We start from the raw sequence: 25,809 nt of genomic DNA on the forward strand, positions 1-25,809 counted from the left end.
AGCGACCAAAAAAATCCTCTCGAGGACCCAAGGACCCCCTTAAGGACCCAAGGGGGGACCCTCAGAGACCCAGCAGTCCCCGGCCCGGTTCCCTCCCGGGACAGACAGACACAGACACCGGGGCCCCGCCATGACGTCATCTCCCGGCCGTGACGTCAGCGGGCCGTTGCTATGGCGTCGCGCGCCGCCGCTTCCTGTGTGTGTTCGAAGCAGCGGGCGGGGCGCGCTCCCGTCGTGCCCCGCGCGAGGGCGGCCGCCATGTTGTGGAGCGGCGGGGCCGGCGGGTGCTGACGGAGGAGGCGGAGCTGGGCCGGGCCGGGCCGGCTGGTGGCACCGGCGCCGGAGCAGGTACGGCCGGGGTAGTGCCCGGGGCACGGCACGGCACGGCGTGGCAAGGCAAGGCGGGGGGCCTACGGCAGGTTTTGGTCCCGCACTTTCCCCCAGAGGCACGGGCCTGTGGGCCGGGCCGGACTGTTGCGGAGGGGCCGGACTGGGTTGGGCCGGGCCGGGCGGGGCTGGAGGTGCCTTGCCTTCTTTAGTCCCTTTCTCCCTCCCTCTCTCCCTCGGCAGCCGGTCACCGCCTCTCCTTCCACCCCTGTGCGGTGCCTTGTCAGCCCTGGCAGGATGGGCCCGGTCTGTGCCGGTTCCTGCGGGCCCAGGCGGGCTGTGCCCTGTCACGGCGGGGCCGGTGAGCCCCAACGCTCTGGTGTGTTTGGTAACGGGCACCCTGCACCTGCAGCCGGGGCCGCGGCTGTGCAAAGCAGCTGGAACCTTCGCTCGGTCCGTGTGCCCTGGCCCGCTGGGGAAAGATGCAAAGAGCCGGAGCCTGGGTCAGCTCTTGGTTCTTGTTCAAGTTGATAACACAGACGGTAGCAGAGATTTTAGTGGTATGGATCTTATTCCTAAAGGGATCTGCCAAGCAGCAGAAATTTTGGTCTGTTGTTTACGTAGAGCACCGGTGGATGTGGCCTTGCTCACCCCATGGCTCTGGGGTCTGAGGGAGCTCAATGTCGCTATGTGTTCCATCAGGGTGCTTTTAACCTGTTGTTGACATTCTGCATGTGGGATTTGTACACAGGATCAGCCTGAGCTGAAGGTCCTCCAGGTCGTTAGAAGGTTCTGCTGGGGCAGGGAGGTTTGTCAGGTCACACTGGAGTTACCGCGGGAAGGTGTTGGATTTGTGGCATGGAGGATTGTTTTCTCTTGATTTGTAGCTCTCTTGAAGGCTTTATGCCCATTTTCTTGTGAGGTGCTGATCCTTCCTGTGTGTATTTAATGGTAACACCCCAGTGTTTTGGGCTGAAGGCTCTTCACAGAGCAGTTCTGTTGTGAGCAGTAAAACCTTGTTGCTGCCTTCTAGAACCTGAAGGAGCCAACAAAAAAGATGGAGAGGCTATGTACAAGAGCCTGGAGGGACAGGAGAAGAGGGAATAACTTCCCACCAGAAGGCAGAGTTATATGGGATATTGGGAAGGAATTGTTCCCTGTGAGGGTGGGGAGGCCCCTGGAGCCCTGGAAGTGTCCAAGGCTGGGTTGGATGGGGCTTGGAGCCTGGGGTAGTGGAAGGTGTCCCTGCCTTTGGCAGGGGGTGGAAGGAGATGAGATTTAAGGTGCCTTCAAGTCCAAACCATTGTGGGATTCTATGATCTTGTATTAGTCTGATTTGGGGGTTTTTATTATTATAATTAATACAGAAGCAGAGTTTTTTCTGGGGCTGTTGACTGAAGCTGTCATGCTTCATAAATTCTATGGTTTACTTTTGTAGTTTGTCCAGGGGCACCGGTGTATCTTCAGTACCTTAAGTATTATGATGAAGCAGAGTTTTGGATGACTGACATTTCAGTAAAGCTCTGAGGATGGGGCTGCTGGTGAATTTTTAATCTTTGTTTGTAGTGCACTGACTTCTTTCTGAAAGCCTTACCAGAGTGTGTATCTATAAAGCTGGTGCTTTTAGCTGTCTTTACCCACTTGGAAGTACAAGATAATTGGATAACCGTCTTCTGTGGATTTTTTGAAGGGAAACTGAATGTTATTAAAGTCAGTAGCCCTATGAAAAATGTGCTCAGACAGAATAAAAACTACTAAACAGAAACAAACAGAGAGCCCTGCAGGTTCTGTAAGTTGTTATAAAATGCAAACTATAGCCTTTTCTTGTCCTTTTTTCTGCTCCTAAGTCAGAGCTCTTTGAGTCTGGAGTGACCTACATGTAAAAACTTATAAAAAAACTTCTAAGGACCCTCTGTCCCTAAGATCCACATACTTCACTCTATCCATCCCCACTTCCTTTTTATTAGCCCCCTCAGGTTCAATCCCGTGCCCAGTGTTGTTTCACTAATCCGTCAGTGGTTGGATGAAGGGGTTGGTGCCTTCTCAGCTCTGACACAGAGCAGGACCAGTGGCCAGTCCCCCCCACGGCTGTTCAGCCCTGCAGAGGGCCCTCAGCAGGCTGGAGAGTTGGAGAGAAAAGAACTGCCAGAACTTCAGCTAGGAGTTGTATAGGAGCTGTTGTTGTATAGGAGCTGTTGTTGTATAGGAGCTGTTGTTGTATAGGAGCTGTTGTTGTATAGGAGCTGTTCAGGATCCTCCACCTGGGGAGGGATAACCCCAGTCCAGGCTGGGAGCTGACCTGCTGGAGAGCAGCTGCAGAGGGCCCTGGGTGTCTTGGTGAACAACAGACTGTTCCTGACCAGCTGTGTGTCCTGGGGGCCGGGGGGCCGGTAAGATCCTGGTGTGCATTAGGAAGAGCATTGCCAGCAGGTTGAGGGAGGTGATCCTGCCCCTCTGCTTGGCCCTCATGAGGCACATCTGGAGTGCTGTGTCCAGTTCTGGACAGGAGGGACATGGAGCTCCTGGAGTGGGTCCAGTGGATGCTGCAGAGATGCTGAAAGGACTGGACCATCTCTCTCTTCAGGAAAGGCTCAGCAAGCTGCAGCTGTTCAGCCTTGAGAGGAGACACAGCTGCGAGGGGACCTCAGCCCTCATCCTCTCTCTGAGTGTCTGCAGGGAGGGCTTGGAGCAGACCAGGCTCTGCTCCGTGGGGCCCAGCAATGGGACAAGAGGAAGGGGCAGGAACTGATACCCAGGAAGTTTCTTCTGAACATGAGGAAGAACTTCCCTGTGCAGTGACTGAGCATTGGAACAGGCTGCCCAGGGAAGGTGTGCAGTCTCCCTCACTGGAGGTATTCCAGAAGTGTCTGGACACAATCCTGTGCCACGTGTTCTGGGATGACCCTGCTTAAGCAAGGAGGTGGGACCAGATGACCACTGTGGTTCTTCCCACCTGACCCACTCTGTGATTCTGTGTAACACTGGGATATGCAGGGCACTGGTGGAATCCACATCCCTGCAGGGATTTAACAGACATGTGGATCTAGCACCTTGGGTATGGTTAGTGGTGGCCTTGATAGCACTGGGGGAACAGTTGGACTCTGATCTTACAGGAATTTTCCAGCCTAAATGATTCTTTGATTCTGCACAGAATAATTAAACAAGTAATTATTTTCTAGGTGATTACCAAAATAGGTGCCATCATATGCTGGTTGAAAGCAGAACCTTTGTTTCTCCTGTCTGTCCAGTGACTTGTACAAAATGTATTTGTGTGGGGAAAACTGCCACCAGGTGATGGTGGAAATATAAGTGCTGTGGCTGTAACTGGCCCTCTGTGGAGGCCAGTGACTACCCAGAGCTCAGCTCCTGTATCCAAGGGGAGTTCCATGGGCCAGGCGGTGTGGAAAGAACTGTGGTGTTTGATTGGGCCCTGCCTTGTGAGATGCACTAGTGTTTGGCATTGGTTATATCCTGAACTGAGATGAAATCTCAAAGCAGAACATTGTAAGGTTTGTGCATGTCCCCTCCTTGCCAAGAATTACCTTGGAGAAATCATATCCAGCCCCTTCCCCAAAGCAGGAATTAGCCTCCAGTACCTGCAGAAGGGATGGGGTTCTGTGTCATTCTGCCTGAGCACACGGGGACCAGCGGGAACCTCTTCCATTGGCAAATGGGAGCAGCAGAACTTGCTCAGCACTCAGTGTTTCTCAGGCAATACCTGCTGGAGCTGAACCCGCTTTTCACCCCAGCCCTTGGAGCATCCCTGAGCCAGGTGACAGCCATCGCAGCCCAGTGGTGCAGGTGCTGCTTCACCAGGTGCCTTGGCCAATTACTGCATCTCTGAAACTGGAGTGTTCCTGCTGCTGCCTTGTTTGTTTTGCTTTTGTAACAGATAAACCTCTTTAAGGAGACTTCCTGTTAATTAGGGACCTTTTGGCCCACAGACAAGAGGTACCATCAAAGTGACCCCATGTGTTGTGCTTTGTTTCCCAGTGCAAGGCTTCCTGCGCTGCTGAGGACTTCATGATGTATTTTGTATTTTCTGGGAGCAAGTGTGTCCCTCTTATTTATGGAGCATCATGGTGAAAAGGTGAAATAATGACCACCTGCAAGCAATAAAAAAGGGGTTTCATTGTGGTGATTTTCGAAGAAATCCCCTGCTGAGTGCATGGTTGTCATGTCTGCTTGGATAAGCTTTGCACTGCCAAGAGACAATGATATGCTGCAGTGGGATGTGTATTGAATGAAAACATCATTTATGAAGGTAAAATAACAACCCTACAATTCTCATGACTTAATAAAAACCAGCTGAGGCAAATTTGGAACCCCTCAACAAAGGGCCTGGCTGCTGTGTGGCTGCATTGGTGGGGTTGGCTGCTGATTCTGATCTCTGTAATTGCCCATCACTTGTATTTGAGTTTCAGTTGAACAGTTAAAAATAGCCTGGTCTTTGGAGTACAGGCTTGACTGTCATCTTCCCTTTTTTTCCTTCAGTTGTGGAGAAAAAAGGGATTTAGTAAAAACATCTATGCTGAAAGTAATGGTGCTACCTGAGCATCATCTGTGAGAGGCAGCAAGAGATGTTCCTGGTGAGCTTTCCTGAGTGTCATCTTCGAGGAGCATTTGCACTTAAGAGCAACTGTTGTGTATACAAAAATCTTGATGAAAACCTTTTGGGCTTGTAGTGGTGTCCTGAGAAGATTTATTAGACATTAGGAAGAAATTCTTCCCTGTGAGGGTGGGGAGGCCCTGGCACAGGGTGCCCAGAGCAGCTGTGGCTGCCCCTGGATCCCTGGAAGTGTCCAAGGTCAGGTTGGTAAGGGCTTGGAGCAGCCTGGGATAGAGGAAGGTGTCCCTGCCATGGCAGAGGTGAAACAAGATGAGCTTTAAGGTGCCTTCAAGCCCAAACCATTGTGGGATTCTTTGATTAGTGGTGGCAGTGTTTATCTTTGGTAGAGGCCCTTCCAAAGACAGAGATTTTGCTATTTCCTGATGGTCTTACAACCCTGAGTTTCTGCTGGCTCGTGGTAGTCCAGGCCACAAACAGAGCTCCATGTCAGGAGCATTACGTCCTTGCCTCACACAGACTTCCTGCAACATCAGTCATCAGAGTGCCCTAAATTTTTGTGGTTTGCTGGTCAGAGTTTCTCTGTCATTGTGGTAGGATTGTGCATCACTTTGGGATGGTGGATCTGTAGCTTTACCTCAGCTTCTGAAGCTGTCATAGGAAGTTTTGAAGCTTGTCTGTGAGTGCAGGTGGAGGTATAGAAGGTCAAATGTTCGTCACCTCTAATTGCAAGTTGGGCCCATGCCTGTGAGGAAAGGGGGATATTTTCTGCCTGTGAGGAAGGAGAGATGTTTTCTGCCATGGAAAGTGAGGGGAGGCATGGATCACTCTGCATTTCACTTACATCTCCAGCTTCTGTACTCCTGTTCCAGGCTGGCTGGCTGAGTGCAGGCAGGACATTCAATCAGTGTTTTGGCTCTGCCTGTGAACCACTCTGCCTTCAAATGAAGCTGGAGTTCAGATGGTGTGTATTGCTGGTCTCTAAAAGTTGGCACTTTTAGAACAGGGGCATTGTAAAGCCGATGGCAGTGAGTGCATAAAGGTGTTTGAGTGCCCCCAGCAGGAGGGGCTCAGCAAGATTCTTCGGAAAGGCAGAAAAACACAGAATTTTGCAGGACCTTCAGTGCAGAGCAGTTGCCTACATCTTATGCTCTGAAGTACACTGCTGTGTTGTAATGGCTCTTGCCATAGTCCAGAATCTTGGATTTTGGTGGAATATTGAATCTTCAGGAGTGTGAGTGTTAAGATCCCATCTGACACTGTAACACTGGAGTATTTTTTTTTTCTTGTCATTAGTGTGATCTCTGTCTTACAAAGCTGTGAATATGCTTCTCTGATGAGGGCAAGGCAGCAAAGGTTGCAGTTTGTTTTGAAATAAAGCTTTAACTGCTCCCATTGCATAGGGGTAAGTGGTTGATTTTATAAATGCTTCTTGCACTATACCCTACTAAATTACTGGGTAACAAATTATATCCTTGTAGTTTTAAAAAGGTAAATATTGGTAAAAGATGCAACTCTAACTTTTTGTGCTATTGCTGGTTTGAAAGGAGGCCAGTTCCTGAAAAGGTTTGCTTGGTTGGTGTAATGTTCCTGTGGGTTAAGTGTGGACAAGTTCTGCTTGAGCTTGGCCAAGCACACTGTATCTTGCTTGTTCCCAATGGCTCTGTGAAGCCTTGGCATTCTGAATGCATTCCTAATAGTCTCTGCTATTACACAGTTAAAAGCTATGGCATAGCTTTTTCTGTTGGTGGTTTTTTTTCCTTCTTTTCCATTACAGCTTGTTCAAGAGCCAGTAAAAGGATCTATAAGTGGTAATACTCATGCAGTACTCCAGGTTGAGGAGGAGGTGATGCTTACTAAACCAGCCAAAAACATCAGCCCTTTGGGGCCAAGTTAGGTTTTTGTGTGACGTGGTCAGTACCTGGAGCTGGCATGAGGAGGGCCAGGACACTGCAGCTGCCAGGGATAGAGGAGCTGCCACTTCTGCTGCCAGCTGAGGGCTTTGCCTTACTGATTTGCAAGTGTTGTGACCGGGTTTAGTCAAATCAAAAGAAATTAAAACTTCGCATTTGGGGAAGCAGGACATCTGGGTTTGATTTCAAACCCTTCCTGTCTGGACTTGGAGGACTGAGTACTTGTGTACTTTTCCCCTTAGCAAGTGATGGGGCTATTCCAGAGGGCTTGGAAATATTCAACACCTGAGTAGTGGCATGTTTTTACCTTAAAGCCTGTGCCATTTAATACAGGCCCAAAGAGCAGGCGGCATCTCTGGGTGTGGGTAGGCTCTTGCTGACTATAAATTTGGAGTCTGTTTATGACTTACTAGTAAGAAAAGCTCCAGGCAACCTGTTTCAGAATTGAGATGCTTCGAAATAAAGCATCAACATAACATTAATGGTATTTTAGTTACTAAGGCATCCTTTACCACTCTTTGGCCTGTGTAAATTAGGAAATATATTCAGCTTTATATTTATGTCCTGTCTTTGGTATTCCAAGTCTCTTACTTTCATCAGCACCTCTCCTGTTAAACACTTACCCACCCAAGTAACTTCCAGAAGAGAAGGTACAATAACAATTTCTGGAATCAAAAAGGGTCAAGAATCATCCAGCTCTTGAACTGCTTGAGCAGAGCATGTCTGAATTGACAGAACCAACCTGCAATCTCCTACCCCTCCTTCAGTGTGTGCTGGGGAATCCAAACAAGTACAGCCTGCCTCAAACCACAGAAATCACTTTGCAAAATTGCTGCTCTCATTTCCTTGCCAGGCCTGGCATTCTGCATACTGGCTTATTAAAAACATATCCATACCAAGAAAAAATACTTCTGTGTTTGAATACATGAAGGTTGGGTCAATAAAAAGAACAAAAGGCACTTGTTCAGCACCATAACTCTGCCTGTAAGTATTGTTCTGGAGGTAATGAGCTGTGAGAGAATCCAGCCAATTCAGAGACAGGACAGAAGGTGCATGAAGAACATAAAGTCAGAATACAAATTCTTCTCAAGGAATCCAAACTCACCTAATCCCGCCTTTCTTCTCTAAGCATAAACTGCATAATTAGTGTCAAAATACTGTCTGAAGAATATGTAACACTTGTAGCTCCTCAAGATCTTTTATTTCTTCAGACTTAAATATCATAGAATCACAGAATCATTCAATCTGGAAAAGCCTTCTAACATCAGGTCAAACCATTCCCTTAGCAGTGTCTAAACCATGTTCCCAAGTGCCACATACACACTGCAGGGAGAGGGATTCCACCACTGTCCTGGGCAGCCTGTGCCAGTGTTGGATCATGCTTTCCATGAAGAAATTCCTCCTGATGTCCTACCTAAACCTCTCCTAGCACAGCTTGAGGCTATTTCCTCTTGTCCTGTCCCTTGTTCCCTGGGAGTAGAGCCCAAACCCCACCCAGGTGCACTCTCCTGTCTGGGAGCTGTAGAGATCGAGAATGTCTCTCCTGAACCTCTTTTCACCAGCTGAGCTTCCCCTCAGCTGCTCCTGGAGCTCCAGCCCCTTCCCCAGCTCCATTCTCTTCTCCAGACATGCTCCAGCCCTCTTGTGAGAGGCTCAGAACTGTCGCCAGGATTCGAGGTGGGGCCTCAGCAGTGCCCAGCACACAGGGACGGTCACTGCCCTAGTCCTGCTGGCCACACTGGCTGATACAAGCCACGTACCATTGGCCTTCTTGCCCACCTGGGCACACACCAGTTCATATGCAGCCGCTGCACCAGCGCCTCCAAGTCCTTCTGGCAAAGCCTTTTTTACTTGCTTTGGGGGAAATGGACTCATTTCCACTCACTTCCCATGAACAAATTTAGAGACAGCAAAAGCATACTACAAACCAGAGGTGCTGCTTGCTCCCTTGGGTCTGTGTTAGTGGCACAGGTTTTAGGGTAAAAGCATGTCACTATTCAGGTGCTGAACATTCACTGCTGTGTTCTGCCTCTGCAGTCTCTCTGTTGAACCATCTGTGCTGTGCTTCTGAGTGAAAGTTGTAGGTGAAATTTGGGCAGATGGGAACTGAAAAGCTTGATAGTCAAATGTGTTTCAGATGCAGAATTTAAAATGTCTCTTTGCTGTGTAACTGGATCTGGATCTCTCACGAATACTGTGCTGAACCATTTTGGGAGGTTGCTTCAAATGTGTGGTGCTCCCTGGCTGATCACGCTCCTTGTGTGGGTTCTGCAGGCTTAGCTCTCTTACTCATGGTGTTAAAACAACAACAACCCAAAAAAAGAAAAGAGGGAAGGGGCATTTTGTCAAACTGTTTAGTTTGAGACACACATTTGGTAGCTTGTGGGTCGGTAAGGGTGGTGGTAAGTAAACTTCAAAACAGGGGTGAGTGTTTGATATGGCATGCACTAATCTTTATTTTTTAAATCTCTTTTATTAATAGCATCACAGACTTTTCTAACTTTCCACTGCAATTATGTTGTCTCTGACTGTTTGCTTCATTTGGTGGAAGCTGATCTCTGTTAAATTTGGGAGCTTTCTCCAGTTTTGCCACTGAAAGAACATATGGGAGTAATGTGTTAAATTAAAAAAGAGAAAAGCTTGGGGGAGGAGGTGGTAGAGGTAAGCAGGTGTGATCAGAACCAGCTTGGCACTGTCTATTTCAGGAATGATCCTGTAAAAGTGTTGGCATGTTAATGTTCAGGAAGAAAAGCATTTCAGCATATGTTAGAAGTCCAAGTTTTGGTACTAAAAAATGGTGTAGCTCAAAGAACTACGGGATCTCCTGAGCTGGAGGGGACCCTCAAGGATCATCAAGTCCAGCCCCTGCCCTGCCCAGACCCCCCAAGAACCCCACCCTGAGCATCCCTGAGAGCGCTGTCCAAACGCTCCTGGAGCTCTGGCAGCCTTGGGGCCGGGCCCATTCCCTGGGGAGCCTGGGCAGTGCCAGCACCCTCGGGGGGAAGAACCTTGCCCTGAGATCCATCCCAAGCCCTGGCACAGCTCCAGCCCTTCCTGGCCTCCTGTCCCTGGCCCAGAGCAGAGCTCAGCCCCTGCCCCTCCGCCTCCCCTCGGGAGGAGCTGCAGCCCCCGAGGAGCCTCCCCTCAGTCTCCTCTGCTCCAGCTGAACGAGCCCAGTGCCCTCAGCTGCTCCTCAGAGCCTTCCCCAGCTCCGTGTCCCTCCTCTGGACACTCCAACAGCTTTGGATCCTCCTGATCTTGTGGTGCCCCAAGTGCCCCCAGCACTGGAGGTGAGGCTGCCCCAGTGCAGAGCAGAGTGGGACAATCCCTCCCTGGGCTGGTGGCCCTTTGGGCTGCCAGGACTCACTGGTGACTCAGATCCAACTTGCCACCAACCAGGACCCCCAGGTCCCTTGCCAGGGCGCTGCTCTCCAGCCTCTCATTCCCAGTCTGTCCCTGCATCCAGGGCTGCCCCATCCCAGGGCAGGATCTGACACTTGCCCTTGTTAAACATCACATGGTTGGGGATTTCCCAATCCTCGCATTTGTCAGGGTCTGTCTGTGGGCCCTCTCTGTCCTTGAGAATGTCAGCAGTTCCTCCCAAGCGAGTGTTCTCAGCAGACTCACTCACGACTTTCCAGTCCTGCCCCCAAGTCACTTATGACATTTGAGAGAACTGGCACTAAGATAGAGCCCTGTGGGACCCCAGTGGTCACTACCTTGATGTCACCCTGTCTTCTGTAACTTTCTGAGGTTCAAGGCCATCAGCTCTGCACTCTAGAGTCTGTGTGCTTTGCCTTGTTTTCAAGCTTATTTCACAGAATATTGTAAAACTTCATCACATCTTACTGAATTGGAGTCTGTACTGCTGGCCCCTTGTAGCTTGATAACTTGCCCCCAGTTTTTAACCGAAAAAGCCGGGATAGGTCTGTGGTTCCTGGAGGCAGCCTCTTCCCAGGTGGGAGTGGGAGGCAGTGCAGGGCTGTCCCTGAGTGTGGCACTGTGCAGCTGCTCCTTGGGCAGCCTCCTCCCAGCACAGCCTTTATGTGCAGTTGCCTCCAGGATTTAGCACAAGTTTGTATCTTGAGGCGGCTCCATTTGTGCAGCTGGGACTCTGGCCAGGTGCCATAAATGTTTATGCAATAACAGGAATGTAGATCCCTTTCTGTTCTGCACAGCCTCCAGATGCCTGTGTGCTGTGGGGATTTGCTTATGTGTTAATTACACCTTTGCCTTTGGACATGTTTATCTTGGGTTGAAAGACCAACTTGATGTTTCTTCACGCTGGTGTTTTTGTGCCCATGTCAGCTGTGGACAAGGCATGAGGGGTGTGATGGGGAAGGTTGGACCCTGGACCCCGGGGGTGCAGCTCTCTGCCCTTGGGGCTTGGCAAGGGCTGTGACTGTGTATTATCACACTAGTGTCAGCTCATTTATTTTTTATTGATGCACACAGTAATTTGCCAGGCAAATCTCAGCTAAGAAGCAGCTCTGTCCTAAAATATTTGCTTAAAATATGTGCTTAAATGATGTTCATGTTGCTTACAGACTTTATAGCTATACGAATGAGCAAGCTTTGTGCCAGCCAGGAGTACTTGGGATAGTGCAGACATCAGATATGGAATGTTCACTGGGACTACTAGATCCCTAGTGCATTCCTCCGGTTGGTGGTGTTAAATTCTGCAGTACTTCTGACATGGCTGAAAGCATCCCACCCTCAGCACTGCTCCTGTGCCCCTGACCTGAGCAGGGGGACAGGCTGTAGTGGGATCACAGAACCCCACATTGGTTTGGGTTGGAAATGACCTTAAAGCCCACCTCATTCCACACCCTGCCATGGGCAGGGACACCTTTAGTACACCAGGTTGCTCCAAGCCCGGACCAACCTGGCCTTGTACACTTTCATGAATAGGGCAGCCAAACTTCTCTGTGCAACTGGTGCCAGTGCCTGGACAGGGCAGGCTGCAGGTACCTGGATTTTTCATGCCTGTGTCCTGAAGGATTGCCAAACTCTGCTGCTGCGGGGCCTGGGGGCAGTTCCTGCTCCAGGTGTGGTGGGGACCGGCTGAGGTCCTGTCAGACACAGAATACCAGCTGCCTGTGTTCTTCAGTGTCACACAAGTTTGGTACCAATGCTCTGGATAGGAAAAGTGCAAAGAACAGGCTTAGGAGACTTTGAAGAGGCTGTTTCAGCATGGAGGAGTGTAACATTTTGTTTTTCTCCTCCTGTTACAGCACACTAGTTACTGCCTGGACTTCACAAACATAAATTCCTGAGCCTGCTGATCTCTCCAGCCAGCTTCCCACCATGGATCAGGACTACGAGAGACGTCTCCTACGCCAAATCAACATACAGAATGAGAACACAATGCCTTGTGTGAGTACAGATGGGCTCAGGCTCACTGTTATGTTGTTGTCTGTCTCACTTCTGACTGTTTTCCTTGAGCTTTTGGAAGACCTGGGACCTCCTCAAAGCAAACCACAGTCTTTTGTTGGGTTGTGAGCAGGTGTGAGTTCCTCAGCTGTTCTATGAATACCCAAATAGCTTAACTTTAAGAGAGCTTTTGAATATATAACCTAAGTTCTGGTTGCAAAAAGGGGTGAAGATATTTTTGCGGCGTTCAGTAATAGCTTTTTAGTACATAATCTCAGCAACTACACATGTAACATAAAAAGCAACAACAACCAACACTAGGGCTTGACAAGAGTAAGTTCAGTATCTTTTATTCTTTAATTCAGGTAGCAGAGATGCGAAGAACCTTGACACCTTCCAATTCTCCAATGTCTTCTCCTAGTAAGCATGGTGACAGATTCATTCCCTCAAGAGCTGGGGCCAACTGGAGCATCAACTTCCACAGAATAAATGTAAGTTTTGCTCCCTGCTCCTACAGCTCGGCCTTGGAACTGAGGAACTTGGAACTTGTTTTGGCTGGCATAATTGCTCTGCTTATCTTCTGCACCATGTGCTTCTGCTGCCCCAGAAGAGTTCCATTGAGCGTGTGTCCTCAAACCCTATTCTTCCTCCATTTGCTATTTCACCATATACCCTGAGGTTTCTGTATGGTGATGGCATGTTTCTCCATTTCAGGAAAATGAAAAATCACCAAGCCAAAACAGAAAAGCAAAGGATGCTACATCAGACACTGGCAAAGGTGAGACCACCCTTCTACTGCTTGGCAGTGCCCAGAGCTCTTACTGTGAACTGCTAGGGAAGTTAAGGCCATGCTGGCACTTTCATACTTATGCCAAAACTCATGCTGCTGCTGTTTTGGGAAAAGCCCACATCATGAGTACCAGGTCACTGCTTTTGATGAGTGTGTGGATGCAAGAGACTGTCTCTACCCCTTGATTTACTGTGTCATGGAAGCTTTCCTGATAGAGTGGAAGGAGTGTAAACTTGCTGCTAATCTTGGTTCTAAATGGGGGCTCCAGGCTTATTAAGAGACTCTGTGAGAGTACAAGTTGTAGAATCCCAGACTGGTTTGGGTTGGAAGGGACCTTAAAGCTCATTCCCAACCCCTGCTATGGGCAGGGACACCTTCTACTACCCCAGGTAGCTCCAAGCCCTGTCCAGCCTGGCCTTGGTCACTTCCAGGGATCCAGGGGCAGCCACAGCTGCTCTGGGCACCCTGTGCCAGGGCCTCACCACCCTGACAGGGAGCAATTCCTTCCCAATATCCCATCCAGCCCTGCCCTCTGGCAGTGGGAAACCATCCCCCTTGTCCTGTCCCTCCATCCTTTGTCCCAAGTCCCTCTCCAGCATTCCTGGAGCCCCTTTAGGCCCTGCAAGGGGCTCTGAGGTCTCCCTGGAGCCTTCTCGTCTCCAGGTCAGGCACACATGATCCTGACACTCCCTGCTGTTGCTGCTCTGAGCTCTCTGCCCGGTGCCTGTTTGGGTTTACAGATGGCCTTGCCTATTCTGCCTTGTTGAAGAACGAACTCTTGGGGGCAGGGATTGAGAAGGTGCAGGACCCCCAGACAGAGGACAGGAGGCTACAGCCATCCACCCCAGAGAAGAAATCTCTCTTCACTGTAAGTTGGGTACTTGCATTAACACCAGTGGAGGTTGCATGTGTGTCACAGGGACAGAGCACAGGGCTCTGCCAGGCTGCTTGTGCAGTGAGTTGGTGTTGAGGCTTTGCTGAGATAAGCTATTGATAACAAGTGTGGTGGCCTGCAAAGGGAATCTGAGTGTGCAGCAAGCAGTGTGCTTCCTGTGTTTGTGCTGGGTGGAGCCAGACTTTTCAGACAGTGTGGTGGCCAATCAGGCTTTTGGACTTGAGTGTTGCTGAGGGATTTTGTATGATTTTGGAAAACCCAGGAAAGGAAAAACTGGGTGTTGGAATTAGCTTGGCACCAGTGCATGTTGGGAGTGATGCCCCAGGCCTCAGGTGTGCTGGGGTCCTCATGGGGTATGTTTCTTTATGTAGTACTCGCTCAGCACAAAACGCTCCAGCCCGGATGATGGCAATGAGGTCTCACCGTATTCCCTGTCTCCTGTCAGCAACAAAAGGTAACACTGATTCTCTGCAAACTAAAAGAAGGGAAGGGCTGGGACAGAGGCTTTGATGAGGTTCTCTGTGACTTCTGTCTAAAACTCTAAAATTGTGATTTGAATTGGGTTTGGAAATCTGGAGAGATAATAAATAAAACAGTCAAGTTCCAAAAATTTCTTCAGGTTCCCAACCTGCCTATGTGCTTGAGATGTCTTGGTCAACTCACTGTAATAATCAGTATACCCTTCTGCTTTCTCCTTTGTAGAAGCAGAACCTTATTCCTTCCAGTCTTGCTGCTGAAAAAAGGTCGTGCAGCCTTTTTGTCTCTGCATTTCTATAGAAATTTCAGAGTGCTCTGGAAAGAGTGGCTACACCTGTGCCTTCCATCTGCTGTGATGTGCGGATTCCTGTAGTTGTTTTTTTATCTGTTTTTGTAAACAGTCAGAAGCTGCTAAGATCACCTCGAAAACCAACTCGGAAAATCTCCAAGATTCCTTTCAAAGTGCTGGATGCCCCAGAGCTGCAGGACGACTTCTACCTGAACCTGGTGGACTGGTCCTCTCTTAATGTCCTCAGTGTTGGCCTTGGGACTTGTGTTTACCTGTGGAGTGCTTGTACAAGTCAGGTAAATTGGTCATGAGTTTCTGAAGATTTAATTGCCCATTGATGTAGGGTTTTCCAGCCTTCCAGAGCTATGCAATGTGCTGTGTGAGGTCTTCAGCACTTGTCACACCCTATCCTAAACACAGCACTGGTTTGTGAGACAGCCAGTAGTGCTGTGTGACAAAAATACATTTCTTACCCCATCCTTCTCTCTGAAGGTAACCCGGCTGTGTGACCTCTCTGTGGAAGGCGATTCTGTGACATCCGTGGGCTGGTCAGAGCGGGTCAGTATGACACTGTCGGCAAGGACAGCTGAGACATGGCTCACTTACTCACTGTCATCATAGCTGTTAGTTAACTCCCTGAGCTGGCTTTTCTCTGCTAAAAAAGAGGGGATAGAGAGCAGCCTCTTGTATCTTGAGGTTCTCGAGGCATTGCTAATAGGAGTGTGAGGGAGAAGGAGCCAGTTTTCTTCTTCAGCTCTTGACAGTAAAATGTTGCAACAGATATATTCCAGACAGGCTGCTTGGGCCTCTCAGTAGGGAAAAAATGTAAGATGGAAGAACTCTGGATGCTTTCCATGTCATGGGATTTATGTCAAGTCTTTTCCTCAACTATCAGTTTTCTGGCTGTACTGATCCTGGCTCTCTGTTTGTCCAGGGAAACTTGGTGGCTGTCGGTACTCACAAGGGCTTTGTACAGATCTGGGATGCAGCTGCAGGAAAGAAGCTCTCCATGCTGGAGGGTCACACAGCCAGAGTTGGTAAGGAGCGGGGAAGCAGAGGGTTCTCAGGGTTCTCTCCTTCCTGATTGAGCTTTGTTAGCCAGGGATCTGCTGGAAATGGAGAACTCAGAGTACCAGGATTGATATTTATCCCCTGCTGTGTCTTGAGCAGGTTCAAAATATTATCATCTCATAACTCTGGTGTTCTGATCTGGGTGTGATGGTGGTTGGGTGTTGCAGCAGGTGTTTCCTTCTTGCTTGAGGCTTTTTGGGTTTGATTACAACATCTCTTCATTGCTGCTGGCTTCCGATTTCATCGCTGCTGGCAGCTTCACACTGAGATTTCCAGTTCCCTTTTTTGGGGGCCTGTTTTCTTCTGCTCAGAGATGTTGCAAATCTAAACTCTGGAGTGAGATTTAGGAGATCCATGCATCTTCCGAGATATATTCTTGTGCTTTACTGCACTGTGAAGTGGGATTGGTAATACCTGCAGTCAGTCTGTTCAGGGGAGCCTCTATTTGTATGCACCCTGATCTAGGACTCCAGAGAGTGGATGTAAGGGGGGGTCTGTAAGGAGTCCTTTGAGGTTTGTTAGGGTTTTTTTTTTTTTAAACCCTGGCAGCTGCGATGGCTGCATTTTGCTGACCAACTGCTGCAGGACTAGAAGGGTTGGGCTTGCTAATGTGGCCAGCAGGACCAGAGCAGTGACCATCCCTCTGTGCTGGGCACTACTGAGGTCCCACCTCAGATCCTGGAGTCAGTTTCAGGTCTCTCACAACAAGAAAGACATTGAGCAGCTGCAGTGTGTCCAGAGAAGGGAGCAGAGCTAGGGAAGGGACTGGAGCACCAGGAGCAGCTGAGGGAGCTGTGGGGACTGAGCCTGGAGAAAAGCTCAAGGGAGACCTTCTGGCTCTGTACAGCTCCCTCACAGGAGGGTGGAGCCAGGTGGGGGTCAGGCTCTGCTCCCAGGGAGCAAGGGACAGGATGAAAGGATATGCCCTCAAGCAGTGCTAGAGGAGGTTTAGATTGGATATTGGTAAAGTTTCTTCACAGAAAGGGTTATAAATCATTGAAACAGGCTGCCTAGGGCAGCGGTGGAATCACCATGCCTGAAAAGTGTTTAAAAGACTTGTGGATGTGGCACTTGAGGACATGGTTTGGTGGTGAACATGGTGGTGCTGAGTTGACGTTTGGACTTGGTGACCTTGAAGGTCTTTTGCAGCCTCAGTGATTCTGTGGTTGCATGACTCCTACAGCACTCTCTGAAGCTCTGCCCCTGTTGCAGGTGCCTTGGCGTGGAACGCGGACCAGCTCTCGTCCGGGAGCCGGGACAGGATGATCCTGCAGCGGGACATCCGCACCCCACCCCTGCAGTCTGAGCGGCGGCTCCAGGGACACAGGCAGGAGGTCTGTGGGCTCAAATGGTCCACAGACCACCAGCTCCTGGCCTCTGGAGGGAATGATAATAAGGTACGTTCCTCCCAAGGGGTCACAGGAAATGTCAGACCCCCTTTCTTTCTATGGCGAGGGGAAATGTTGTCAAGTTGCACTGGGGGCGGTTCAGGTTGGATGGTATCATATTGCTGGAAATGGTCAAGGCCAGGCTGGACAGGATGTGCAGCAACGTGGTCTAGTGGAAGATGGCCCTTCCCACTGCAGGGGATGGAACTAGATGGGCTTTTAGGTCCCCTCCAACTCAAACCATTGTATGATTCTATGATTAGGGAAAAATTTCTTTGCTGAAAGAGTGGTTAAGCATTGGAACAGGATGCCCAGGGCAGTGGGGGAGTTGCCATTCCTGGAAGTGTTCAAAAAGCAAGTGGATGGGGCACTTTGCAGTATGATTTACTAAGCATGGTGGGCTTAGATCAAAGGTTGGACTTGATATTAAAGGTCTTTTACAACCTTTATGGTTCAGTGATTCTTTAAGGATGTTTGGCCTTTCTGAAAAGGACTTCTGTTTTGGTTATTGGACTATGACCAAACATAAATTATGCTAAGCTTCTACTCAGTCTTCTCTTCCTAATAAAATGAAAAAGGCAAATTTAATTTTACTTCTCTATTTGGCTAATTAAATATCTAGCTTGGCTCAGGGGGTTGCATTCAACAAAGTCACTGCTAAGCTGCCCCTCCTGGCTTTGTTTGGGTAGTGTATGGTCACGTTTGTTGCGGTAATGTTTGTGTGCAGCAGGAACCTGAGGTAGAGCTCTGTGAGTTCTCATACCTGTAACACAGGCTTATAGTTTACTGAGCACCATATGGGAGAGGCATCTGTCACAAAAAAGCAGTGTTCCAAGCCCTTTGGAGTGGGTTGCTAGGTAGGGAATGTTCCCAGTGCCTGTGTGACAGCATGGTTGGACCGAGTTCCTCCTGCTCAGAATAACTCCTAATGAACTGAGCAGATTTCTAGATGTGTTCTGGAATTATACAGCCAGAAAGGCAGCAGAAGGGTCTGAGGCCCCCTTCAGTGATGCCGTTTATTTAGATTTATTCCCTTACCTTAGGGCCTGTTCCTTCCATGTGGCCTGGGGGTAGGACAGCTCGTCAGCTGAGTGTAGTGCTAGGGTGGTTGTGACTGCCCCATCCCTGAAAGTGTTCAAGGCCAGGTTGAATGGGGCTAAGAGCAACCTGTGGCAGGGATTTGAACTGAATGAGCTTTAACCAACCCAAACCATTGCATGATTCTGTGATGAGCAGAGTGGAGCGTGTCTGGGCAGAGCTGTGGGAAATCAGCTTGTTCCCCATCTGCCCTCATCAGTCCCGTTGTGGCTTGTGGGTGTAGTGGACACATCACTGAGGCACAATTTTGATCACATCTCTTCTCTCTGCCAGCTCCTTGTCTGGAATCACTCCAGCCTGAGTCCTGTCCAACAATACACAGAGCACCTGGCAGCAGTCAAAGCCATTGCCTGGTCCCCACACCAGCATGGGCTCCTGGCCTCGGGTGGGGGCACAGCTGACCGCTGCATCCGCTTCTGGAACACACTCACGGGGCAGCCCCTGCAGTGCATCGACACTGGGTCCCAGGTGTGCAACCTGGCCTGGTCCAAACACGCCAATGAGCTGGTGAGTCCTTCCCTGTGCAGCTGCTGCCAAGCTGCCCTGTGTGCCAAGCGTGGCTGAGCATGAGCCAGGTGTGCCCTGGTGGGCAAGGAGGCCAATGGCACCTGGCTTGTACCAGCAAGGGTGTTGCCAGCAGGACCAGGGCAGTGACTGCTCTCCTTTTCTGGGCACTGCTGTGACACCTCAGGTGCTGGGGTCAGTTTTGGGCCCCTCACAACAAGAAAGACAGTGAGAGGCTGGAGACTGTCTGGAGAATGGAACAGAGCTGGGGATGGGGCTGGAGCACAAGTCTGTTGAGGAGCAGCTGAGGGAGCTGAGGGACTCTAGCCTGGAAAGAAGGAGGCTCAGGAGGGACCTTCTCTCCCTCTGACAGGAGGTTGGAGCCAGGTGAAATTCAGGCTCTTCTTCCAGGTAACAAGTGACAGCACAAGAAGAAATGGCCTCAAGTTGCACCAGGTGAAGTTTAGATTGGATATTGGGAAAATTTCTTTATGGTGATCAGGCACTGGAATGGGCTGCCCAGGGCAGTGGTGTAGTCTGTAGGCTGTTGGACTTGGTGATCTTGGAGGTCTTTTCCAGCCTTAACAATTCCATGAATCTGTGATGCATGTTCCCCTCTCCCCTTTCAGGTGAGCACCCATGGATACTCCCAGAACCAGATCCTCGTCTGGAAATACCCCTCGTTAACTCAAGTAGCAAAGCTCACAGGGCACTCTTATCGAGTTCTGTATCTGGTGAGTGATGGCCACGGTTCTGTAGCTGTTCACCTGGCTGTAGGTGTGCTCAGATGGGACCCAAAGCAGCAGTGCCAGTGGCACCATAAGCTGCCTGGACAGGAATGGGAATACTCCCAATGAGCAGTGGAAAACTGTTGCATTTCTGTGCCTGCAAGGGATACTTTGGTTTGCTGCTGTGGAAGTGTGAGGCTTTGTTAATGATAGGAACGCCTGCCACTCTTCTGAGGAAACATCTGAACCTGGAGAAGAGAAGGTTCCAGGGAGACCTTCCAGTGCCTAAAGAGGCTCAAGGAGAGCTGTGGAGGGACACTGGAAAAAGATGTGGAATAGCAGGACACAGGGAATGGCTTCAGACTCCCACAGGGCAGGGTTAGATGGGATATTGGGAAGAAATTCTGTTAGGGTAATGAAGCCCTGGCAGCAGCTGCCCAGACCAGCCGTGGCTGCCCCTGGATCCCTGGAAGTGTCCAAGGCCAGGTTAGATGGGGCTTGGAGCAACCTGGGATAGTGGAAGGGAGTGGAACGAGATGAACTTTAAGGTCCTTTCCAACCCAAAATATTCTGGGATACTGTGATTTTAGGAAACACAAGCTTCTCTCCTTTTTCCAAGAAGACTTTCACTCCTCCTCAATGATGACTGCTGCCCAGGGAATTAAACATTTGTTGTGGATAATCCTGATCCATCTCATATCTGCTGTTACTGTTACATGGGGGTGTCAGCAGTTCACAACAGAGATGAGAAATGCTGATAATGTTTTGGGAGGTAAATCCCAATGTAAGCAACCAATACAACAAGAAAATCCAGTCATACTATCTTCCTGCCTTCAGGCATGTTGATAATCCTGGGAGGAACATCCTCAGTTTCACATGGCTTGAATTTCTTAACACAAGTATTCTTTCCACAACACTCACCCCATGTGTTCCATAGCTGCACCATAAGGTGCAAGTGCCCAAATGCACCTGAGGCTGCATGAGGCACCTGGAAGTAGAGGCAGCTGGCTTCTCACTGCCAAGTAGGAAGGAGAGTTAAATCTCTCCTGCATTCCAACAGAGACTTATTTTCAGCCTCAAAAATGTGGCAGGTGCTAAAGGTTGTTGTCTTGTCCTTAGGCAATGTCCCCTGATGGGGAGGCTATTGTCACAGGAGCTGGAGACGAAACCTTGCGCTTCTGGAACGTCTTCAGTAAAACTCGCTCAACAAAGGTAAGGCCAGGCATGGGGGCAGCTGCCTGGGGGAACTCAGGCCATGTTGGCTCTGCTCTGCTGCCTCCTCTCTGATCCCTTCCTGCAGATCAAGGGCTGGGGCAATGAAGCATTCAACTTGGCTGAAATTTAAGTAAAAGGTCACCCTGTGTGCCCAAGGCAGGTGTGACACAATATCCCTCTCCAGGCTGGTGCAGGGCTGCTGAGCAGAGCAGCATTTTGGGAATCTCACCAAGCTGAGCCCAGCAGGCTGGGAGAGCTGGGGTTGTCCAGCTGGAGAGGAGAAAGCCCCAGGGAGACCTTACAGCCCTTTATAGTGCCTAATGGGATTCCAAGAGAACTCGAGAGGGACTTTGGACCAGGGTCTGGAGGGATAAGACACAGGGAATGGCTTCCCACTGCCAGAGGACAGGCCTAAATGGGATACTGGGGAGGAATTGTTCCCTGTGAGGGTGGGGAGGCCCCAACACAGGTTGCTCAGAGCAGCTGTGGCTGCCCCTGGATCCCTGGAAATGTCCAAGGCCAGGCTGGACAGAGCTTGGAGCAACCCATGGTGGGGGGTGGAAGGCGATGAACCTTAAGGTCCCTTGAAGCCCAAGCCATTCTGTGATTCCATGATTATTCCCTCCTCCTTACAAAACTGCTTAAAATTTGGGTTTGGATGAAAATGGGATCATGGATTCTGCCAGTGACAACTCATCATCACCAAAAGCAGATTGTGCCTGGTGCTCTGAGAGCTTTCTTGGGTGCCTGGCAGAGGGATTTGGAGGAGGGGACTGGGGCAAGCTGGCATTGCTTCCGGGGGTCCCCCAGTTCTTGCCATCTCTGAGGTACAGCTGCCTACAGAGCTCTGGGAATGGCACTCTGGCCAGCTGCGCACTTGTTACCATTTGGAGGAAATCCGTGGGAATATTTATGGTGTTGGACTTTGATTTGTGAGCTGGGATCATGCCCTGAGCTAGAGATACCAGATTAAAAACAAACCAACCCAGAAGCATGTGGAGTAACAGCTATTTACCCCCTGCTTTGTCTTCCCTTGTCAGGAGTCTGTATCTGTGCTCAACCTCTTCACCAGGATACGATAAACCCCCTCCCTGTGCCCCAGGAACCTACAGCCTGACATTCCAGGATCAGACCACTCCCTTGGTGTGCATGGACCCTCGGAGCCCAGCCAAGGGGAGGGAGAGCTGTGGGACTGGAGGAGGACCCAGCTCATTAAATATGTGCTTGTGAACCACAGGGCTGGGCAGTATTTGGGATAGGGTGGGGAGGGGAGGGAACTGCCAAAGGTTATTGGATTCATCCTTCATAAAGGGAAACGGGTAAAAGAGAAATGTTAACCCAGCATCATCCAGCCGTTGGGATGGTACTGGGGAGGACTCGTGTGACATGGACCATTGAGACTGGACTGAGGCCATCCTCACTGCCATGGTGTGCCTCCTGCGAGAGAGGAGCATATCCTTGCTGCTGTGGGAAGGGGTTTGACATGCTGCTCTGTGTCATAGAGTGACATCTCTAGGGACAGGAGCCAGCCAGACTGGTCCGGTACAGCTGGTGCAAGGGGCACAGCTCCAGGCTGGGCATCTAAGGGCTTTGTTCATAGCCTGGCATCCCCATTCCAGGAAGAAACTGGAGAACTGCCTATTTTCCTTTTTTTTCTTTATTTTTTCCCCCCAGACAGGTACTGTAGTACTTGACATGATCATTCCATAAGACAGCTTGATTTTTTTGGCATGCTTGACAGCTGCCTCCGAACAAATACACTTTGGGGCTCTAGACTTTGGAGGAGACTTGAAAAAGCTTCACCTCTAAGGGAGCAGGATTGGGAAGTTCTGCAGTTGGCTGTTTCATATTCTGGGCTGATCGTGGGAGTTACCAGAGAGGAGAAGTAAGTACTTTATAAAAAAAGAAACCCACCCAACCACCTGTGCATGTGGAGCTTCTTTCACTGCCACCAGGTGGGGTGCCTTTGCTCTGGAGTCTCCCAGAGGCCAAAAGCAGTTGGGATGTGTTTGAGAACAGAAACAAATCCTGAAGTTTTGATTTTTGGGGTGAGCAGGGCCTCTTCTGGCTGGAAGAGGGGTTCTTCTGAAGCAGGGCTGCAGTGTTGATTTTTTATTATCTCCAAGTCCCAGACAGGGACCTGCTGTTGAGTTTTGGTGTGTGGTTTGGGATTTTTAGATTGTGTGGGACAAGAGTTTTGGCTGAGAGTTGGAGTCCATGGAACGTAACACAAATGCTCTGTCTGTGTTTGTTGCTTTTAATTTAAGAGAAGCTGGGAGGCTGTGCTGCCTGTTCCATCTGACCCATGCCTGTGCCTACCCTGCCCTCTCCCAGCGTCACTTCCTGTTCCCATGTGGAATTCCCTGGCTGTATATATAGACTTGTCCTCTCTCTGTACATTGCATAGGTGGTGCTTTCTCTTTCTTTTTTTAATCTGTTGTTTTGTCTTCTCTCCCTTCTTTCCCTAAAACCAGGCAGTAGGAATATGATTGTCTGTCCTCCCCAGTACCACCAGTATCCTTGGCATGAGCCAAGGTGTGAGAAGGCCAATACAGCCTTGACCATACGTGCCATCACAGCAGTGCCTGGATCAGGCTGGTGGTGCTGTGCCTGTGTTGCACATACTGGGAGTCACTGGTGAGGAGCTGGTGTGCTGGGAGTCCCGTGGCAGTCTCCCAGGCCCACAGGCCACTTTGTCATCTCACAGTCTCACTTGCCACCAAAATGGAATTTCCATGGAGTTTCTGAAACACTGAGCTCAACTGCCCACTTGTGGGCACTGTTCCACATCACCATGGGTTGGGAGCACCCCAAAGCACCCAGGAGGTGTTAAATTGACTTGCATCATTAACTTAGGGAATGGGTTTGAGACAAAGGGTCACCTGAAGCAAGAGGTGGTCTGTTGTGGGTGTCATCACCTGGGGAAAGAGCTGTTTAGGGGGGCTGGGGAGAGGCTGGTGCCTCTCCTCTACAGGAGGTTGTGCTGTAGATTTTCCTGTTGTGGATTGCCTCCTGCTAAATAGCACTGTGCAGACCCCCAGGACACACTACTTTCTCCTCTGAAGGTGTAAGTGCTTGGATTGAGGGCACACAGGAGGTCTCAGCCCATTCTGGAGCTGGAGGGAACCAGGCACCCATGTGGAGTGCAGTGATGCTGTGGTGATGATTAGGCTCCCCAGTGCCCTGGGGCTCCAGAGGAGTGGATTTGCCTCTCACCCTTTGATGGGGGAACTTCCTCAAGGAGTCCCAGAAGCTGCTGGGGGGAGTGGCAGTGCTGTGGGGTGGGCAGTGCCAGGTGGGCACTGCAGCCACTGCCCAGTTCTCCCAGCTGCAGAGTAGGGATAGCTCCTCATTGCTCTGTCCCCACCATTGTCCCCTCTTGCTAAGGACTTTTCCAAACTACATCTTGTGTCTACATCTCACTTTTCTGTCTGCCTTGGGAGCAGGTTGGCTCGTGTTGGCTTCTCTTATTGCACTTGGCAGGGAGGCTGGTGATTCCCAGGCCGGGGTTAGTGATTCCCAGGCCAGGACTGTTCTGTGGCCACACGTGTTGGTGACAGAGCGTGGCAAGAACAGGCTGCTCACCCTGATCTGGCTGTCAAAGCCCACTACAGCCCCACTCCCAGCTGCCAGGCAGGAGCTCCCAGTTGTACCTGTGTGGAGGTGGGTGTGTGCAAGTGTCTCAGGGTGATACTGTCACTGTCACTGGCTGCTCAAGAGGGAAAAGGACAGGTCTGAGGTGATGTGTCAGTGTGTGTGACCTGTGGGCACTGGCTCAGGCACAGGGTTCTCCCAGAGCTGGGTGACAGAGTCTGTGGCATCGTTGTATCCCAGGTGTCATGTGATCGAAAACAAAGATGGAGCACGCTGTAATTTTTTCATGTAAAGCAATTGAACTGGCATTAAACAGGTTGTGAATTTATTTGGATTGGTCTCCATGGCTCCGCTTTGATTCTCCACAGCGAAGGATGCAGCAAGGCCCCAGGGTCTCCACCCCACCTCTGCAGGTACCAACTTTCTTGGCACAGCTCTCACCTGAGGTTTATTGCTCCCTGTTTGCTTTCCTGCTGCTGGCAAAGGGCACAGCCCCGCCCCTTCCCTGCCCTGTACCCCTCAGCATGGCAGGAAGGAGGAAAAGTGGCCTCTGGCCTGGCACAGCCCCTCCTTGGGCGGGGAATGGCTGCTGTGAGACCCCTCTGTCCTGCGGGCCCTCGAGTGAGGAGTCCTGCTGTCCCCATGCAGGTGGGACCCTCACATGGGGCGGCATGTCCTCCCTGGCACTGTAGCCCTGTGGACAGGGGACACCTCTCCAGTGGGGTACAACCCTGTGCCCCCACGCCTGTGCCTTTTTCCAGCCCTCAGGAGGGACATGAAACCCTGGTAGCTCCCTCCCCACAGTGACTGGTGTCTTATGCTGTGCAGCCTGCTGCTGGAAGACCCCCTGGGCTGGGCAGTGTGGGACAGAGCTGGTCCATGGGGCTGAGCAACAGGATGAGGAGGGGGAGGATCCCAACCTTGGCATCACCCACTGCTACTGCCCAGGCACAGAGCTGAGTTGTGGGTTCGGGGAAGGAATGGCCAGGAAATGGCAAAGAGAAAGGACCTGTCAATGCCTGAGTTTCCCCACCTTGGTGCTTGGGAGAAGTCCCAGGGCCCCTTAACTGGTCCAGAGTGGGATTAAGCTCCAGGGCTTTGGGCTGGGTGGATCCTTCTGTGAGGTGCAGGTTCTGCTGTGCCCCCAGCTCTGCTCCCACCCCCAGCTTATGCTCAGAACCTGTGGGAGCCCATTATCCCCACCATGTACCTGTGACCCTGCACCTGCTGGAACCCCTTCCTTTGGCAGGTGAGCCCTGTCCTAGGGAAGGAGCAGGCTAAGAGCCAGGGCCTGGCCAGCTGCAGGGCCCTGGGGCTCCCTGATGCACCCTCACCACCCCCTTCCCCTCTGTCTCCCATTGTCACCAGCAGCCAGCGCTCCAGGGGACTGCTCAGGGTCTTCTGCTGCTCCCTGGACCCCTGGGACATCAGCACCTGGAGCTGCCTCCCCACAGCAGTCAAAGCCCCTGATCCTGCTGTGTCCTGGTCTGTTCTGGAGAGTAGGGGGTGTGTGATGGGGGACTGGTTTATGTTCATCCTGTGGCATCTGGCCCAGCAAATAATAAGTATTAATATAATAC

At 50.6% G+C, this 25,809-nt stretch overlaps 1 protein-coding gene across 3 annotated transcripts; it reads left to right on the top strand.

The window, feature by feature from the left end:
• The first annotated feature begins 209 nt into the window (after positions 1 to 209).
• FZR1 (fizzy and cell division cycle 20 related 1) lies at positions 210 to 25,772 on the top strand. Of its 3 annotated transcripts, none has more exons than XM_058858832.1 (15): positions 213 to 348; positions 4,321 to 4,591; positions 12,042 to 12,183; positions 12,546 to 12,671; positions 12,895 to 12,958; positions 13,711 to 13,838; positions 14,237 to 14,319; positions 14,744 to 14,927; positions 15,124 to 15,189; positions 15,566 to 15,668; positions 16,915 to 17,099; positions 18,462 to 18,695; positions 19,322 to 19,426; positions 20,540 to 20,632; positions 25,598 to 25,772. In XM_058858832.1, exons 3-15 carry the CDS (start codon positions 12,115 to 12,117, stop codon positions 25,697 to 25,699), a joined length of 1,542 nt encoding a protein of 513 aa, XP_058714815.1. In that variant the 5' UTR covers positions 213 to 348; positions 4,321 to 4,591; positions 12,042 to 12,114; the 3' UTR covers positions 25,700 to 25,772. The 3 variants fall into 3 exon arrangements, with proteins under 3 accessions (XP_058714816.1, XP_058714815.1, XP_058714817.1); XM_058858834.1 differs by lacking the exon at positions 25,598 to 25,772 and adding an exon at positions 21,676 to 25,568; XM_058858833.1 differs by lacking the exon at positions 4,321 to 4,591 and having other exon boundaries at positions 210 to 348; positions 25,598 to 25,770.
• The last annotated feature ends 37 nt before the right edge of the window (positions 25,773 to 25,809 follow it).

The sequence above is a fragment of the Poecile atricapillus genome, chromosome 28 (assembly GCF_030490865.1).
Source record: "Poecile atricapillus isolate bPoeAtr1 chromosome 28, bPoeAtr1.hap1, whole genome shotgun sequence".
Classification (NCBI taxonomy): Eukaryota; Metazoa; Chordata; class Aves; order Passeriformes; family Paridae; genus Poecile; species Poecile atricapillus.